Source organism: Cornus florida, unplaced genomic scaffold, assembly GCF_030987335.1.
Source record: "Cornus florida cultivar Cherokee Brave unplaced genomic scaffold, ASM3098733v1 CherokeeBrave_3.0.0_Hap2_Chr01, whole genome shotgun sequence".
NCBI classification, from domain to species: Eukaryota; Viridiplantae; Streptophyta; class Magnoliopsida; order Cornales; family Cornaceae; genus Cornus; species Cornus florida.
In genome coordinates, this window is record NW_026775571.1 from 83,894,225 (window position 1) to 83,911,733 (window position 17,509).

Consider the following 17,509-nt stretch of genomic DNA (forward strand, 5'->3'; position numbering starts at 1 on the left):
CATAAAACCCTCATCTTCGACCGTTGACCAATTGGGAGGTTGGCTAACCCTTTGCTTTCTAAAAGGTTGGGAGTTACTAGATTGTGGCACTTAAGTAGGAATGTTGAAAATTTGGGATGGTTGATGAGATGGAAATTGATATTCTTCTCTAAAGAATTGTAAGAAGGGATCACAATTATCATTTGATTAGGTGAACTAAGAGTTGTATTTGTAATAAAAACATAACTAAAAGACTAAGAAAATTACTCGGAGGTTTTAGTTGTAGGTTGAAAGAGTAGAGAATACAGATAGATTGGATGTGAGATGAATGATGGTAGGGGTTGATGTATTTATAGAGGATAAATGAAAGGTATTTTAAAAAAATAAAAATTAACTTTTTATAATAAAAAATAAGACATATTTTTTTGGCCTTAATATAGCCGTTAAGACACTGTTTCTGTTAGCTAAATAGTGCCTAAAATGACTATAATGTCACTAGAAATCTTGAAAAAGTTTTAAAAACAACAAATTTCAATTATTTTTTTTATTTTTATTTACCATTTTTTGCCCAAAAAACCCTTGAAGGCACTGTTTTTGTCAGTCAAACAGTGCCTCAACGGTTCTTTGGTTCAGTTGTGTTTAGGGAAAAAAAGGGCCAAAAAAAACCCCAAAAATTGGTTTATGGAATTTTTTCTAGCCACACACACCTTTAACCCAATGATGGGCTAAGGGCTACGGTGATTTGGGCTAAAAAAAAAAGTAGGGGGGCGGCACATGGCAGGTCCATGATTGCCAACTGGATCACTGTTTTTGGCGACCGCTCCGAAATTTGGCGAGTCTACTAGAGCATTGGGCTCATCGAAATTGGCCCAAAATCACCAAAAAATTAGAATGTTGGAGCTGCTTTAAATAGTGACTAATTTGATAGTGTAGAGTTCTATTGAATTCAGGGCATTAACCAGCGGCCTAATTAGTAGAGTGCCCAGTTTTTTGAGTGGTGTACCCGTTTTCGAGTTCCCTCCCCTTAGTTTGATAGAATAAAATAAATAAATAAATAAATAAATAAAAATTTGACATACTATCCGAAGTTAATCATTAAATTTGTTCATGAATGGTTTTCTTTCGAAAAACTAAAAGATCACGAAGGAAGCAGATTGTTTGCGGAGTAGTCATGTTCTATATTAGCAATCCGTTTGCAAGATTATAACAGCGAGTCTTAGATCTACAATAGATTTGGCGTTCATCAATGGTTTTTTTTTTATAAAAAAAGTAAAAGATCACTGCATAGGGGAGAGGATTGTTCAGAGAGTAATCATATTCTTAGATCAGTAACTTTTGTAAGATATTAACAGCGAGTCTGAAATCTACAATAGATAGATTTGGTGTTCAATAATTTACAATAAATAAATGAGTAATGATACTTACACCGATGAGTTAGATAGAAGTGTTAAGCCTATTACATTTGATTCGTCAATACATATAAAATATAAAAAAGTGGGACCTCCACTTTCTTATTGAATGTATTAATGACCAATCAAATTTAATAGCCTTAACAATTTTGCCTAAGTCATCGGTATAAGTATTATTACTCTAAATAGATTTGGTATTCAAGTTGGTAATCAAGAGAAAGCCTGAGACTATAAGCGACAAAGCGATCTGAATCAAAGTCAATGTAACTCTGCTTTAATACAGGTTCCGTTTGTTTCATCGTAAAATATTTTTCGAAAATCATTTTTCTCATTTTTTGATGTTTGGAAGACTACAAGATTAAGAAATCATTTTACATGTAAATCATTTTACCCCAAATGACTTGAAAATAATTTACCAAAAAATTTTCGCAAGTCGCTGCCTTCGATCATCTAACCATCCGAATTTTTATTGAATTCCTATGTCACAACTAATCTTTTTCAGTCCTCCTAATCTTAAAATCTAATTTTTAATCTTCTCTCTGTATATATACATAGAGTGAGAGGAAATAGAAAGAGAGGAAAGAAAAAGAGGGACACAAATTTGGATTGGTCTAAGAACATATTTGGGTCAAAAGCATGTTCTAAATAATATTAATAATATTAGGGGGGCAATGGTAATATTTAAAGGGTATACAGTTGAAGAAAACAAATTAATAGGGTATATTACTTAAAAAAAATATCTGGGGGGCAATTGTCCCCTGAGTCCCTCTGTAGGTCCATGCTTGTCCATAACACTGCCTTCTAGTGGTCTGAACGGATTACTACATCAGAGCTAATAGCCAACCACGCATAACATAAAACCCTCATCTTCGACCGTTGACCAATTGGGAGGTTGGCTAACCCTTTGCTTTCTAAAAGGTTGGGAGTTACTAGATTGTGGCACTTAAGTAGGAATGTTGAAAATTTGGGATGGTTGATGAGATGGAAATTGATATTCTTCTCTAAAGAATTGTAAGAAGGGATCACAATTATCATTTGATTAGGTGAACTAAGAGTTGTATTTGTAATAAAAACATAACTAAAAGACTAAGAAAATTACTCGGAGGTTTTAGTTGTAGGTTGAAAGGGTAGAGAATACAGATAGATTGGATGTGAGATGAATGATGGTAGGGGTTGATGTATTTATAGAGGATAAATGAAAGGTATTTTAAAAAAATAAAAATTAACTTTTTATAATAAAAAATAAGACATATTTTTTTGGCCTTAATATAGCCGTTAAGACACTGTTTCTGTTAGCTAAATAGTGCCTAAAATGACTATAATGTCACTAGAAATCTTGAAAAAGTTTTAAAAACAACAAATTTCAATTATTTTTTTTATTTTTATTTACCATTTTTTGCCCAAAAAACCCTTGAAGGCACTGTTTTTGTCAGTCAAACAGTGCCTCAACGGTTCTTTGGTTCAGTTGTGTTTAGGGAAAAAAAGGGCCAAAAAAAACCCCAAAAATTGGTTTATGGAATTTTTTCTAGCCACACACACCTTTAACCCAATGATGGGCTAAGGGCTACGGTGATTTGGGCTAAAAAAAAAAGTAGGGGGGCGGCACATGGCAGGTCCATGATTGCCAACTGGATCACTGTTTTTGGCGACCGCTCCGAAATTTGGCGAGTCTACTAGAGCATTGGGCTCATCGAAATTGGCCCAAAATCACCAAAAAATTAGAATGTTGGAGCTGCTTTAAATAGTGACTAATTTGATAGTGTAGAGTTCTATTGAATTCAGGGCATTAACCAGCGGCCTAATTAGTAGAGTGCCCAGTTTTTTGAGTGGTGTACCCGTTTTCGAGTTCCCTCCCCTTAGTTTGATAGAATAAAATAAATAAATAAATAAATAAATAAAAATTTGACATACTATCCGAAGTTAATCATTAAATTTGTTCATGAATGGTTTTCTTTCGAAAAACTAAAAGATCACGAAGGAAGCAGATTGTTTGCGGAGTAGTCATGTTCTATATTAGCAATCCGTTTGCAAGATTATAACAGCGAGTCTTAGATCTACAATAGATTTGGCGTTCATCAATGGTTTTTTTTTTATAAAAAAAGTAAAAGATCACTGCATAGGGGAGAGGATTGTTCAGAGAGTAATCATATTCTTAGATCAGTAACTTTTGTAAGATATTAACAGCGAGTCTGAAATCTACAATAGATAGATTTGGTGTTCAATAATTTACAATAAATAAATGAGTAATGATACTTACACCGATGAGTTAGATAGAAGTGTTAAGCCTATTACATTTGATTCGTCAATACATATAAAATATAAAAAAGTGGGACCTCCACTTTCTTATTGAATGTATTAATGACCAATCAAATTTAATAGCCTTAACAATTTTGCCTAAGTCATCGGTATAAGTATTATTACTCTAAATAGATTTGGTATTCAAGTTGGTAATCAAGAGAAAGCCTGAGACTATAAGCGACAAAGCGATCTGAATCAAAGTCAATGTAACTCTGCTTTAATACAGGTTCCGTTTGTTTCATCGTAAAATATTTTTCGAAAATCATTTTTCTCATTTTTTGATGTTTGGAAGACTACAAGATTAAGAAATCATTTTACATGTAAATCATTTTACCCCAAATGACTTGAAAATAATTTACCAAAAAATTTTCGCAAGTCGCTGCCTTCGATCATCTAACCATCCGAATTTTTATTGAATTCCTATGTCACAACTAATCTTTTTCAGTCCTCCTAATCTTAAAATCTAATTTTTAATCTTCTCTCTGTATATATACATAGAGTGAGAGGAAATAGAAAGAGAGGAAAGAAAAAGAGGGACACAAATTTGGATTGGTCTAAGAACATATTTGGGTCAAAAGCATGTTCTAAAGAGAGAGAGAGAGTGCAGAGAGAAAATAACGAGGATAGCGAGGGATGGTTTAGCGAGAGAGAAGTAACAAAGAAAAAGGGAAATGGTTTAGGGAGGAAAAAAAGCACTAAAGTAATAGATAATTAACTGTGAACAAAAACTGATTTAAAAAATATTTTATAGAAAGTCGCCAAACACCGGAGAAATAAAAAATGAAAAATGTTTTGTTTAGAAAAGTCCAAACAAACAGAGAGCCATAGTGAAGTGTTTTTCACCTTGACCTATGGTTTTGTGGTTCAAAAAACATCATCAATTCTCTACTTTAGTTGCATACTGATGCCATCCACAGTAATTGATTATCATTCAAATGATTCTTCAAAAGTAAGTTTAAAGCATATATCAGCACAATGAGTAAAGTAATTTACAAGAATAACAGAACTCATTCATTTGACGAGTCATGAATTTTGCCTTCAATTTGAGTAATTTTGAATCCAATTCATCCGACTTTTCACAAATCTCAAAACTTGTCCCAATCCGATGATCCAATTATCTGACTTTTCACAAATCATAAAACTTGTCCCAATCCGATGAGTTCTTGTCATGATAAGATTATTCAAATAAAATCCTCATTAAGACCTCACATGATATCATCTCATATCTTTTTCTTCTTTTTTCTTCAAATAGCACTTTTAACAGTGCTGTCATTTTAGTTCACAAAGGCCTACCCACAAACTCATTAGACATGAACGATGAAATGCCCAAAAGGAAGAAAGAAAGAAATAAAGGAGGAGGTATTACAAGAATTAAAAAAAATAAAATAAATAAAAAAAAATCAAATCACATGAATGCCGAGTCTCTAAAATTTTGTTCCGACTTGTATCCCCCAACTGATTGTTGAAAAAATGGCTCTCCTATGGCCTCCTCGTCTAAAGGATACAACACAAATCTAAACAGCTGAGACTTAATCCAGTATTTAAAGGATTAAGAGCAGACTTGCCATTTAAGTTAAAATAAATTCCACAATATTTGACTTCGGATCCAAAGCGATATCCCTTTCATGTAGCCGACCCCAAGTAGTTGGGAAGAAGGCCTAGTTGTTGTTGTTGTTGAATCCAAAGCGACATCCCAGTCATGCAGACATAGTATCAGCTAATTTAAAAAGGCATTCGACCAGCAAGCCTGCTTTCTAATATCCTTCTGTCAATGGCTGCATCAATTGAGCTCATCTGAAACACGGAACCACGTATATGAAAAATTAGTACAGGACCATGTCAACCAATAACATAGCAGAACCTTTTAAATATTGCAGCTTGCTTCTATGCAAAAGATTCCAAAACTATGCAGAAGAAGCTGACCTGGGCCAAGTTCGTATTCACTGTTCGATCATAAAAACATAGTGCAATGATGATACGAATGGGCAAAAATCTGTTGGGTAAATTCTCATTCCACCCAAACCTCAACATCTCAGAATAAAGCATAGAAAGAATATACATGAATAAATAAATAACATTTCTCAAGAGCAAATACATACACTCTTGTCCTAATGGAGGATGATGCTAGTTTGGAGAATCCTTCAGTTGATCGCTGAGAGCTTGTCAGAAATGTAATAATTACTAACTACCAGTAAAGATAGTGTAGATACCTACTTGAATCTTTTGATGACCATGATTGGTGAATTGCTTGCCAACCAGAGAATGGCAAAAGAAGAATAAATAGCCCGTCGATTAAGTTGGATTAAAATCAAAGGCTCGTGTACTTTTTAGAATAAGCTTTTTTAAAAGGGAAGAAACAATGGAGATACATACAGAAATACCTCAATAAATGCAAAACAATGTATGACAACCGAAATCTGGAAAACAAGAAAGATAACACCTACCCATATGGTTAGATGTGCAAAGCAACTTCATATTATGTATTAAGAGGCAGTTAAAACTTACCTGGCTAGTTTCATCATGCACCTGATACTTCAGTAAGGACATTCTTCTTTCCTCCTGCAAATATTTTAGCATCATAACCAAGTGTCAAAGGTTCACAACAATATGAGGTACAAAAATGCATCCTGAATACAAATTTAGAAAGAACAACTAACCATGGACATAGCCTCATCATCCCAAACCAAATAAACCTCGTTTGTGGCTGGCTGTGTAGCAGGAACTTTGTTTGAAATTACAGGAGGCGGTCCAATTGAAGGGCCACCAGTATTTGGGCCAGAGGCATAAGAATGTGAATTCAATGGTGCCCCACCTGCAATAACCAAATGGCACATCATGCACTAATATTGCAATGACCAATCAATTTCGACTAAAGTTTAACCATGCCCAATTTGATATACTATAACACCATAACATACCTGTGAGCACTCAACATACGTGCCCATAACTGTAACTTACAATTCAGTGGCTTTAGGGTCATAGTGGGTTTGGAACAGCACTAACATATTTTGATTGCTAAAAAACAACTTGACCCATTCAAGGTAATTGTTGCTAATGCAGACCCTGTTAGCTGGCAACTTGGGGAGAGAGAGAGAGAGGACATTACTGAAGAAGAGCCATAAGAAGCCCCCGCACCCCGTGCGATCGCTTTTTAAGGAAGGTAAAAGGCATGCAGCAAGAACACTGGAAACATTTATTTTTATTTTGCGCAAAGTGTCCTGTTCTCAAGCTTGTCAAAGCATGTTTTTATCATCACACTAGCTCATACTAAAAGTGAGGGTAGGTAAATATAACTACTGGCACAAAAGCCCATGTATATGAGGTATACTCAAAAAGCTAAAAGCATATCTCGCAAGTGAAGGAATCCATGGACATGTCAGCCGCGAAAAACAAGGAATATGAAAAACAAAAATTAATCTCATGAATTCCATTCCCTCCAAATACCTAACATAAGACAAAATATAGCCAGCTCAGAAACCTTTTCCACACAGCGTCGGATAAAAGAATCTCATTCCAACTAGACAATATGTCCCTCACCGTCCCCATCATCGCCCAGGAAAGTGCGAACCAGAACAACAAGTGACACTATGCATCTCAAGCAGTGACTAATCCCTTTGCACATAAAGTAGCATCCATTGTGATCTGCTTCCCTTTGGTCCTACTATCAATGATAAGAATAGCTTTCTTAGAAACCTCTCACACAAATTAAGTTACCTTAAGATCTTTAGTGCATAGAAAGGCCATGTCATCACTTTCAAGTTCCAACCAAACCCCCGCCCCCCCCCCCCCCACACACACACACACACAAAAAAAAAAAAAAAAAAAAAAAACGAAAAGAATAACACCTCAAGAAGAGAATCACCATAACAGATGTTTTGAAGGAATGGAGGTGTCTACGGCAACTTTGAAACTTCATATCATTCACTCCATTTTCAGTTGGGCGAAGGGAAGACACTGTTCTTCTTCTGACAATGTTGTTGATCTCTTGGACTCATTGGGTCCATAGGCTCCTGTTTTGTTTTTGTACACGGGACATGTTTTGAACGCTTTTTATTGATTTTTTACTTTATCAAAAAAAAAAAAAGAGAAGAAAATCACCATATCCACTACTCAATCTTCAGAAGTGCAAAAAAAACCAAGATTCCACAATATCCCATTCTATAAAGCAGACACATTCCACAATTGAAGCCCTCTTAATCAAATGCCAAATTGAAAAGCTCAATAAATATTGCTTGAAGCACTTAATACCCTATCGATCTGTCATGCCAAATCTACTATGCCCCCGAATGAAAGTGCAAGAGCATATAACCTCTAAATACTCGTCCACATCCCTCGTCATGCCAAAGTTTAACCTCTGACCATTACCCCTTCAATGAATGTTAGTGCAAGAGCAGCATATAACCTCCAAAAACACATCCATGTTGCTATCTCATAGCAAAAATCACCGATCCCAAGTCTAATTCAAATTTAGATTCAATCACCTTCCATCAAGAGTCATGTCTACCCCCATTCCTCCATAACCGCTTTCCTAAAATGACTCAACTGAGGTATTCAATTTTTTAATCTCTAAGCCCTATCAGATACTTCATCCCATGCCACCTAATGATACTTGAACTCATCCCTGAAGCCAAAAATTCTCTGGGACATAGACAAAAATAAGTAAACGATCATGAAAGCAAACTCTTCAAGACATTTACCCTTGGCTAAATACTGTTTCTTCCACCTAGAGTTGCAACTTGGGTGCACCATCCAGATTTTCATGTGCCAAGGCAACATTTTTTCCCCAAAGTCGAGTTGTGTCTAGGTTGTAAAATCCCAGCAGATCATGAATATTCCAAGCACTTACCAACTTATATATGTTATCGATTCTTCTACAATAAACTGGAAAGGGATCTGAAAAGAAACTGTTTCAGCAAGTACTTTGATCTTCCGATATTGGCGTCATTTGAGAAATCAGATTGGTATGGGCTTATCCAGACAATCTACCAAGAAGAGAGAGCGAGGGGAGTGGGGAAAGAGTTTGCTTTTAGTTTTTAAAACTTTGCAAAGTGTCCATACCTAACTGAAAAGACAATTACCAAACAAAAAAAAAAAAAAAGCCTAAACCAAATCAAACTTCGGATAAGTTGGTATGGTTTTATCCAAATGGTCAATGGATTGGTTTTGAGTTGGACTAGGTTGTCATGATTGGGATTCTACATGGGATCGATGTAGGGTCCATATGATTGGGATCATAGGATTGTAAGATTCTATAAAACTAGTACAAAAATAACTTAAACTAACTTTCTATATAAAGTTATTTTGAAAACAAATAGAGGATAAGGCTAAACACGACATCTTCAACATTCTAGCAAAAAACAATTAACATTAAAAGATACCAAGAGAGTAAGACACGTGACAGTATAAAAGTCAAGCATAATTTCACTGAAGCAATTCAGGCAAAGCCTAAACAAAGGACAAAAAGAACAGAGAAATGAGAGAAAAGAACAATTTAGTTGCTTACTTATCGGAGCAATTTTTTTGGAAAAACTCTTTGTTGGTTAAGAAGAAGAAGAACAAAACAGAGAGATTGAGAAAGAACAGAGGGAAACATATGAAGTTCCTCTTTTTTTTTCAGAATGGGTAAATAATAGCGGGGAAACTGAGCTCTCTTTCTTTTTTGTTTTGAAAACTAGAGAGAAAAAAAAAAAAAAAAAGAGAGAGAGAGAGAGAGGAAAGTTTTAAAGTTTTGAGTCATATCTTTAAAATTCAGAACCAAGATCATGCCTACCTTTGAAGTTATTTCTCAGCTTTTTGTTCTTTTTTTGTTTTTTCAGATGCAATTAGGCTAAAGTGCTGGACTTTATACTTAAAACCTTTAAAATATTTGCCAAGAATGGGTTGTAGGCCCAAATAAAATCAGAAAAAGAACAAAACACCACAATTTAGTAGGATTGGTAGGATTGAGTGATCCCACACGATTTTACAATCCTAATACCCATCCTACCAAACATATTGTGATCCAGCTTCCAAGCGATTCTTCATGCGATCCAGGTCGATTTAGCAATTGGGGATCATAGGATTGTAAGATCCTAGTATCCGAATCGGGATTTTAACAACCATGAGTTACAGAAATAAATACTAAACTTACTTTGATTAGGTTTAAAGGTGAGGTAAGCTGAACAATAGGACCGAGTTGCAATCTCTCACTCACCCACCCAAATTATCAAAACAATGATCAATTGCATGCAAAGAAGCTACTTAATAAAAAGATTAGTGCAACCAAGAACACAAAAGTTCAAATTTTAATAAAATTTCATAAAACACAATTTCAACATAGTTCATTCAACAATCAAAAAAAAAAAACCATGTCCTAAAACATACCACACATTAGTTCAGTTCCAAACAAGACAAAAAATGATAGCAAACACAAACTTCAAAAACTTTTCAGAGCAAACAACAATGATAATGTAACTCATACCTTGAATGCTTGGGTTGTGGTAGCTACTTGTCACAGAAATGTTGTTGGTATGCAGGTCAATTGAGCTTTTGAGTTCCACCGGAGTGCTTATTGGGGTACTTGTGGGAAGCATAGGAGCTGAAAATGGTGAACTTCGACTAGGTATATTGTTATTAGCCACAACAGGGAACAGTGGTTGAGATGCAGGAATAGAAGGTGTAGATGAGGCCAATCCTGGAGGAGTGATGGGCAAGGAAGGTTGAAAGGTCGGTGATGCAGTGGATGGCAAAGGAGGTCTCACATTCTGTACTGGAAATAAAGGCTGTTGTGCCAATCCCAGTGGCATATGAGGAGGAAATGAGACAGCTGGTTGATGTGGGTACCAAGGTTGGGGACGAGGAGGAACTGGCCAACCAGCAGGAGGCATTGGTAATGCAGGATTATAACTGCAACCAAACAACCAAGAAAACTATTCCAGTAAGAACTAGATTAAGTGTTTTGTTTCAAAGGTGCAATAGATATATAAAATGACATTCGCATATAGATAAGCAGATGACATATTCAAAAGCAGCCACAAGAAGCTAGTCAATACAACAGTCAAATAAACAATAACCTAGAATTCTAGAAATCTTTGGCAACAGGTATCAACTATTCTGAAAGATAATGAGGTTATTTCGAATTAAAAGATTGACACAGATGCTCAAGTACGGCTAATAAATCTGGAAGTCGCTTTGTTAGGAGATCTAAGATAATTTTAAATAATAACATAAAATGCTCTCATTAGCATGTGAATTGTGAACATCCCAGCCAGTTGTGTAAAGAAAAAAATACTTATTTTCTGATGAAAAGCAAAACCAGGAAAGAAGCACATAAATACTATTCCATGAAATACAATTATAAAGTATTTGTATGCTGCCCATGCTTCTTTTAGAAGCATCCCAAAACATTAGTACAATAAAAAGAATGCATTTAACCTACTTTCAGAGTGTCAGAAAGTTTGATATATCATCAAACTTAATAGGCAGTAAAATATCTACTTTTCGGAAACACCAAACGCAGCATACATGCAGGCAGGAAGAACTAAAAACTAAAAATCTGACAGAAAACATACATTGGCCGCATAGTGCCTAAAGATTGAGGAGGAAACACGCCTAATGATCCTGGTACTACACCACCAAGTTGGGAGGAAGGTGTCTCCACTTTGGCCAACTTTGACGGGGCATCCTCATCTGCAAGAAGAATAATAGACATCACAAGATAAACCAAGTTCAGATAATTGGCATCATAAGATCCACAACAGGTGCAACATCTATAGAATTCCTCACCACTGCTCCTGTGGAAAAAACTAGCAAGTTGCATCAATTTCGAAATCAGTTAAAATTGGATCAAAAAGTACCAAACAAAGAGCCACAAGTACCATTCCATCACTGGTTTCTTGCTGCATTGTGACCTAATAAGAAGAAAAGACTACAAAAATATGGACTACGGGAATAGTGACCGGTGATCCTAGTTAACCACACAGTGAAAGCAAAATATAAAATAGTAAGATGTATCTTTCCACCAAAAGTTATACATTACACGCATAATGTGATGACGTGGCCGAATTTTGTTTCGGACCGGGTCGCACCCGAAAAGTGAGTTTTGTGTGGGCCTAAGCCCCTTTTTTGCTTGCAGGTTTGTCAGTCAACGTGTCTGTGATTGTGATGCCTCACTGTTTAGTACTCTCTTGTAACCCGATATATAAGGGCATTTAAGGTTTGGAGTGTGATGATGAGAAAAAACAGAAAATCACAAAGAAGGAAGTGAGAGAGAGAGCTAGGGTTTTGGGGGTGAAACTAATAATCTCATGTTTTTCGCATAGTGAAATCTTTCGCCAGATCTCCACTGTGGATGTAGGCACAACTTGTGTCGAACCACGTAAATATTAGTGTCCTGTGTGGTGCTTGTTTTTGCTGTGTTTCGTGATTGGTTCTTGGTTCATGGTTGTTTGTCGCAACACACAACCATTATCCCACCAAAGAGACATGTGCCATAAGACGGACACAGGTACAAGTCTCAGGTGCCTGGGCATGGCTAGGCCTAGGTGTCAAATTCGTCTAATCCCTACAACTTAGAACACAGGGACAAAACGCAATAACCACCATGCCAACCTTTCTTCATTAGACGAGGATATAAACAAGTTTGTGATTCTGATGCTTTTTTGACATGGGTAATTGCAATCAATGTTTAGTATCTATGCAGTACAATCTTGTAAACTTAGAGAATCAGGTATATGTTCCTTAACTCCTTTACTGAACATTCTTATCGAAGGAAGTGTCTCACAGCAGATGAGCTTGACACAACCATATCCATATTCCATACCCTTGCCATGTCATGTTCAACGGTCCCATTGCTAAAGATGAAAATCAAGTGCAAATGGAACTGCAAAGTTTCACTGTCCATTGGAAAAAAGTAATTATGGACATATCATGAAGGCCTATCAGGCTTTTAGTCAGAACTAAACACGACATTATAATTTCTTTTTCATCAACCAAATTTCAAATTTCCCAATGCAATTTTATTTGTATTCCTCATTCCTGCTAGGTCGATCACGGCATCACAATGCACAGAGACACACAATGGGCAGTAAACATTGTGGATATGACTTTCATTTGGTGAGACACAAAAAGTATCACAAACTACAAAAAGACAAAGAGCTCTCAAATTAAAGGCTTTCAAATCCATGAAAGTGGCTCTCCTAGGAAAACGGTTATGGAGGTCCTATGATGTAGCAGACGAGCTATGTAGTAGCTAAATATAGGGTTGATGATTTGAAAACTCCAATGTGGTCGCACACAATGGTTGTGGCTAATGAGAAGTTGAGAACCAGCTTGAAATCAAGAGTAATATATATGTAAATGGAATTCCTTTCATGCTGGAAATGTAGGCGGATATGACATTCTTGGATAATGTCTTAGTGCAATTCAACACCTCACCAAGAACTTACCCAGACTTCTATAATAAAAGTGTCCAGTAAGCTTAGGTAAGCACCAATCTCGGGAGATAAAAAAATTATTGGTGATGTGGTCTACCTTCTAAAGTAGAAGTCTACAATATATGGAAGGAACCTCTTTTTCTCAACTGCATGCTGGGGGGTCAAGCGGGTGTCAGTCATAGAAGAGTGTGGGATTAAGTATCAAAATTTGGCCCAAGGACTGCACCTGAAACTGGCTCAGCCAGTATATGTACCAAACGGGCTTGGGCCTTAGGTGATACACCACAAGGACCACCAGGTGGTGGCCGACAAGCCTGGTCTGACAGTCAAAAATTCATAAAAAGGGCAAAACACTATTACTTTTATATTATCACATAGGCCCTGACATATTTTTTACTATTTGGTAAAAACTTCAGACGGTCGTAACTTTGTGCTCATCTATTCGATTTCGATCAATTTATTTTTTGGGTAATTTTTCAAAAATTTGAATTCAAGGGGAGCAGAAGTTCAGCTCGGGTCAACCAACTAAGCTCTAAGATGATCAACCTATGATGGCCCACTCATTGAAGGAGATTGCATACCAAACCTTTCAACACCAAAAAAAGAGTTTACAAATTAATAGATTATTATTGAGTTACAGAAATATCCGCAGTTGTCGAATTACACCCTTCTTTGAAGATGCCAAATGTCAATAGATATTTCTAAAAAATTATCAACCTCATAATACTCATCAAATTTAGGTGATTAACCATCCTCAAGTTGATATAATTAAGCTAAAAAAAACCACTAAATTGGAGGGCTCACATGTTAGGTCAAACTTATTTAACTGCAACTCCAATTGATAATTTGGCAGTCCATCTCCCACAACACAGATGAACTTAACTTTGCAAACCCATGAATTCAAATTTAAGATCCAGATTTTGAAAGATCAAGAAGATTAGCAATTGAGAAAAGTCATGCGATTTCCAATCCCCTTTATCTGTCAAATCCACAACCTTTCATATTCCTACGGTTAACAAGCAACAGAAGGAAAACAGATTCAGAAAATTTAATTTGTTCAAAATAGGACAATGCATAACCAGACATAGAGATGCACAAACACAGTAAGGAATGCAAACTGATAGAATGACACATGTAGAAGGACCATACCTTCCTCTCCATAATGAGCTGCCAAGACATCTGCGGGTATTCCTTGCATTCCGTATATTTCAATTTCTGTTGATTCTCTATCAGGTTTTGCATTTGGCACCCTGTCGCAATCACCTTAAATCAGGACAACCACAAGACTGCCACTGAATAGTAAAATGATTTTGCAGAAGCTTTAAAACAGAAGTAATGTACTTCCTATCATAATATCACTTGTACTGACTACAAAAGAAAAGGATAAAAGAACAGCGTAATGATTTTATAATCAGTTTTTAAAGATTTAACAAGGAAAACGACAAAGGAAGAGCAGCAAGAAAAAACCACCTACATCCAGAACACTGGGATCTAAAGGTAAAGCAACCTATATTCAGACAATTGCAACCATAATTGGCAAAGCATGCAGCAAAGTAATTTCACATTAATCATGTTTCATTCCATAGTTCAGTAACATTATATTGATGCTTCTCATTTCTTAATTAGTAACAGTAAAAAATGTCATTGGTAAGGTGGCACTTAACTTTTCACCTTCCTAGATTAAAAGCATGTGTATATGGTTGGAAGAAAACCCATGGTTTTGCTTTTAACATTCTAAATCATTTTAGTATTTTCTCAATTTCAATGAAGATTCTCCAATTAGTCTATGCATGTAAAAGTAAAGACACATTTATCCAGTCACAATAATGATGAGCAATACATGTCAAACACCCAATATTTCCTCAAAAAATGCACTCATTTTAAAACACTCATCTAATGTCACCATTATATATATACACAAACTTGGCCACCTTAAATGTTGAAAAAAGGAATATCAAGTCAATTTTCACCACATCTTTCACATTACATCAACATCATATATGAGAATCCCTCCTTCAGAATACTAGCAGAACATTGCAAGTAGCATCTAGTCTTATAAAGTTCAGCAAAACAAACAACTTTGACACTATTGTTTTGAAAATTTCACAACAATAGGGAAAAAGATATAGTATCATCATCATCAACAACAACAACAATAACGAATTATACCATCAAACGCATCACTGTGTCTATAATCATTGTGTCTATAGTAACAGAACATACCATAAAAGGTTTCTTAACGCCATTAAATAATGAGAATATTTAGTAAAGAAATGTTTAGTAGGAAGACCTATTTCATAAATTTGCATATACAGAGAGACCCGTTTTACAAAATTACCTTAAATTACATGAAAATTTTCCAAATCTTCATTAGGACAAATTAATCCTCTTTGTTTCACGGAAGTTTTCCCATAGAAAAAACACATTTTGAGTCTAAAGAAACATTTTTCTACATAATTTTCAAATTATATACACAATATATAGTAACAGATAAATACAGATATTATATATGTATAGAGAGAGAAGAAGAGAATACTTGACGATTGATTCTTTGTGGACCTGGAGGACGTGAATAGACATGCCACCGGCGGTAGAGAGCTTCTTGTGACAGACATGGCACTTGAAGTGCTTGGCTTTCTGGTGCTGCACCAATATCTTCTCATCGTCGAATTCTCTGTCGCAGTAATAGCACCAAACCTTAGATGACGCTCTCTTCTTCTTCTTCCCCATCTCTGTCTGTCGAATCAAGAAAACTAGGGTTTCACTTCCGTTCCTCTGGTTCTGATTCTTCTGTCTGTCACCGAGGCAACAAGTTACTGGGTTTTTCTACAGAAGATTTGGGGTGGTTTAGGTTTTTCTAATAAAAGCCCATACCACCGTTTGTAGAAGACTTGTACGAAGCATTAGAAATTTATATCAGATCTACTTCTACTTTTGAGTATTGTTGTGTTAGACTTAGACACCTAACCGAAGTATATATACCATCTACCTGCTTTTTGACCCTGACCTAAATACCTAATCATGTATCATACACAATGTGACAATTTGTACTGTGACAATACAAGCGCTTTGTTTGGCATAACTTTTGTTTCTACTTTTAAGCAGAAAAAAAAAAAAAAAAAAAAAAAAAATTATCACTTTTGGAATTGGAACTATCTAAACATCCTTTGTAATAACTTTTAAGTCCAGAAAGTCAAAAACAGTGTTTGAAAAGCCAATCTAACATGGCCTAAGTTATACAGAGAAACCAACTCTATTAAAATAGTTTTTGGCTTGACTTGGTTAGATGGAAGTAAAAGAAAGTATATATTTCCTTTTTTAATTTCAGGAGTTTGGTTAATAAAAAAATAAAATTTTAAAGTAAAATTACTTTTCATAGTCACTTAAAATTATTTTATAAAAAATATAAGAAGATTTTGATTTCTTAAAAAACAATTTATAAACTTACACTAATACTCTTTATTTTATAGAAAGTTTCATGTTAGTAAAATCGGTAATTTCACTTGAAAAATTTTCTTGCTAAACAAATGCATGATAGAATTTTTTATTTATTTATTTATTTATTTTTATTTACTTCACTTCTATCATTATTTTCTTTCAAATTTACTTTTACTTTCACTATCAATTTCTATCTAACCAAACTAAGCCTATTTTTTTTAAAAAAACTAAATATAAGAATTTAAGATATTTATAAATTTTACAAAAGTTTATGATAGATAGGGTGTAATTTGATTTTTTAGATAAATGTAAAGTGCAAAATCACCTGTTATCTAATAACTCCCCATTCTCAAGACATTTTTGTCAATTGTCGAGGTGTTAGTAAAAAATATTTATGAATGGGTATGTGAATGTGCAAATGAGGACAATTTGTCAATTTTAAGATTGAAAGACCTAAAATGCTCTTTAGACAAAATTAAAAATAAAAACACTAATCTCATATTTTAAGGGTATATTATAATATTAAGGGTATTTTAGAATTTTCATTTAAAAAAAAAAAAGAAAAAATTGGTCAAAGTTAACTGTCATCAGATATTAGGGGCAATTTGTTGTGAATACAAAGGTTGGATTATACTAGGATACGGATGTGAACATTAATGCTGAAGATTTTTTTTATGATAAGATATTTTTTTTTTTTGTTTTTTTTGGAAGGTGATAAGATAGTTTGATATAGAGAAGAAATGATAGTATCTGGTTTAATTGAAATTATGAACTTTTAGCAAAGTTCAATAATAAAATAAAATAATAGTTGAAAAAAGATTCTATTGAGCATTGTAGAATTAAGGCTAAAAAAATTTCGGAAAATATTTTCTTTTTTCAGGTAAAATATATTTTTTATTTTTATTGTTTTGGTGTTTGATAAAAGTCTTGATCGAGGATAACTCTATCAGGCTGAAGATGTAAAATAAGTTG

General features: G+C 34.8%; 1 protein-coding gene across 2 annotated transcripts; it reads right to left on the reverse strand.

The window, feature by feature from the left end:
* Positions 1–4,904: 4,904 nt before the first annotated feature.
* LOC132303652 (protein SUPPRESSOR OF FRI 4-like) lies at positions 4,905–16,057 on the reverse strand. 2 transcript variants are annotated; one of them, XM_059801006.1, is made up of 7 exons: positions 15,636–16,057; positions 14,249–14,349; positions 11,237–11,354; positions 10,147–10,571; positions 6,344–6,498; positions 6,192–6,245; positions 4,905–5,480 (listed from the first exon to the last, which is right to left on the reverse strand). In XM_059801006.1, the coding sequence occupies exons 1-7, from the start codon at positions 15,827–15,829 to the stop codon at positions 5,409–5,411; spliced, it is 1,119 nt and encodes a 372-aa protein (XP_059656989.1). In that variant the 5' UTR covers positions 15,830–16,057; the 3' UTR covers positions 4,905–5,408. The 2 variants fall into 2 exon arrangements, with proteins under 2 accessions (XP_059656989.1, XP_059656980.1); XM_059800997.1 differs by having other exon boundaries at positions 4,905–6,245.
* Positions 16,058–17,509: the final 1,452 nt, after the last annotated feature.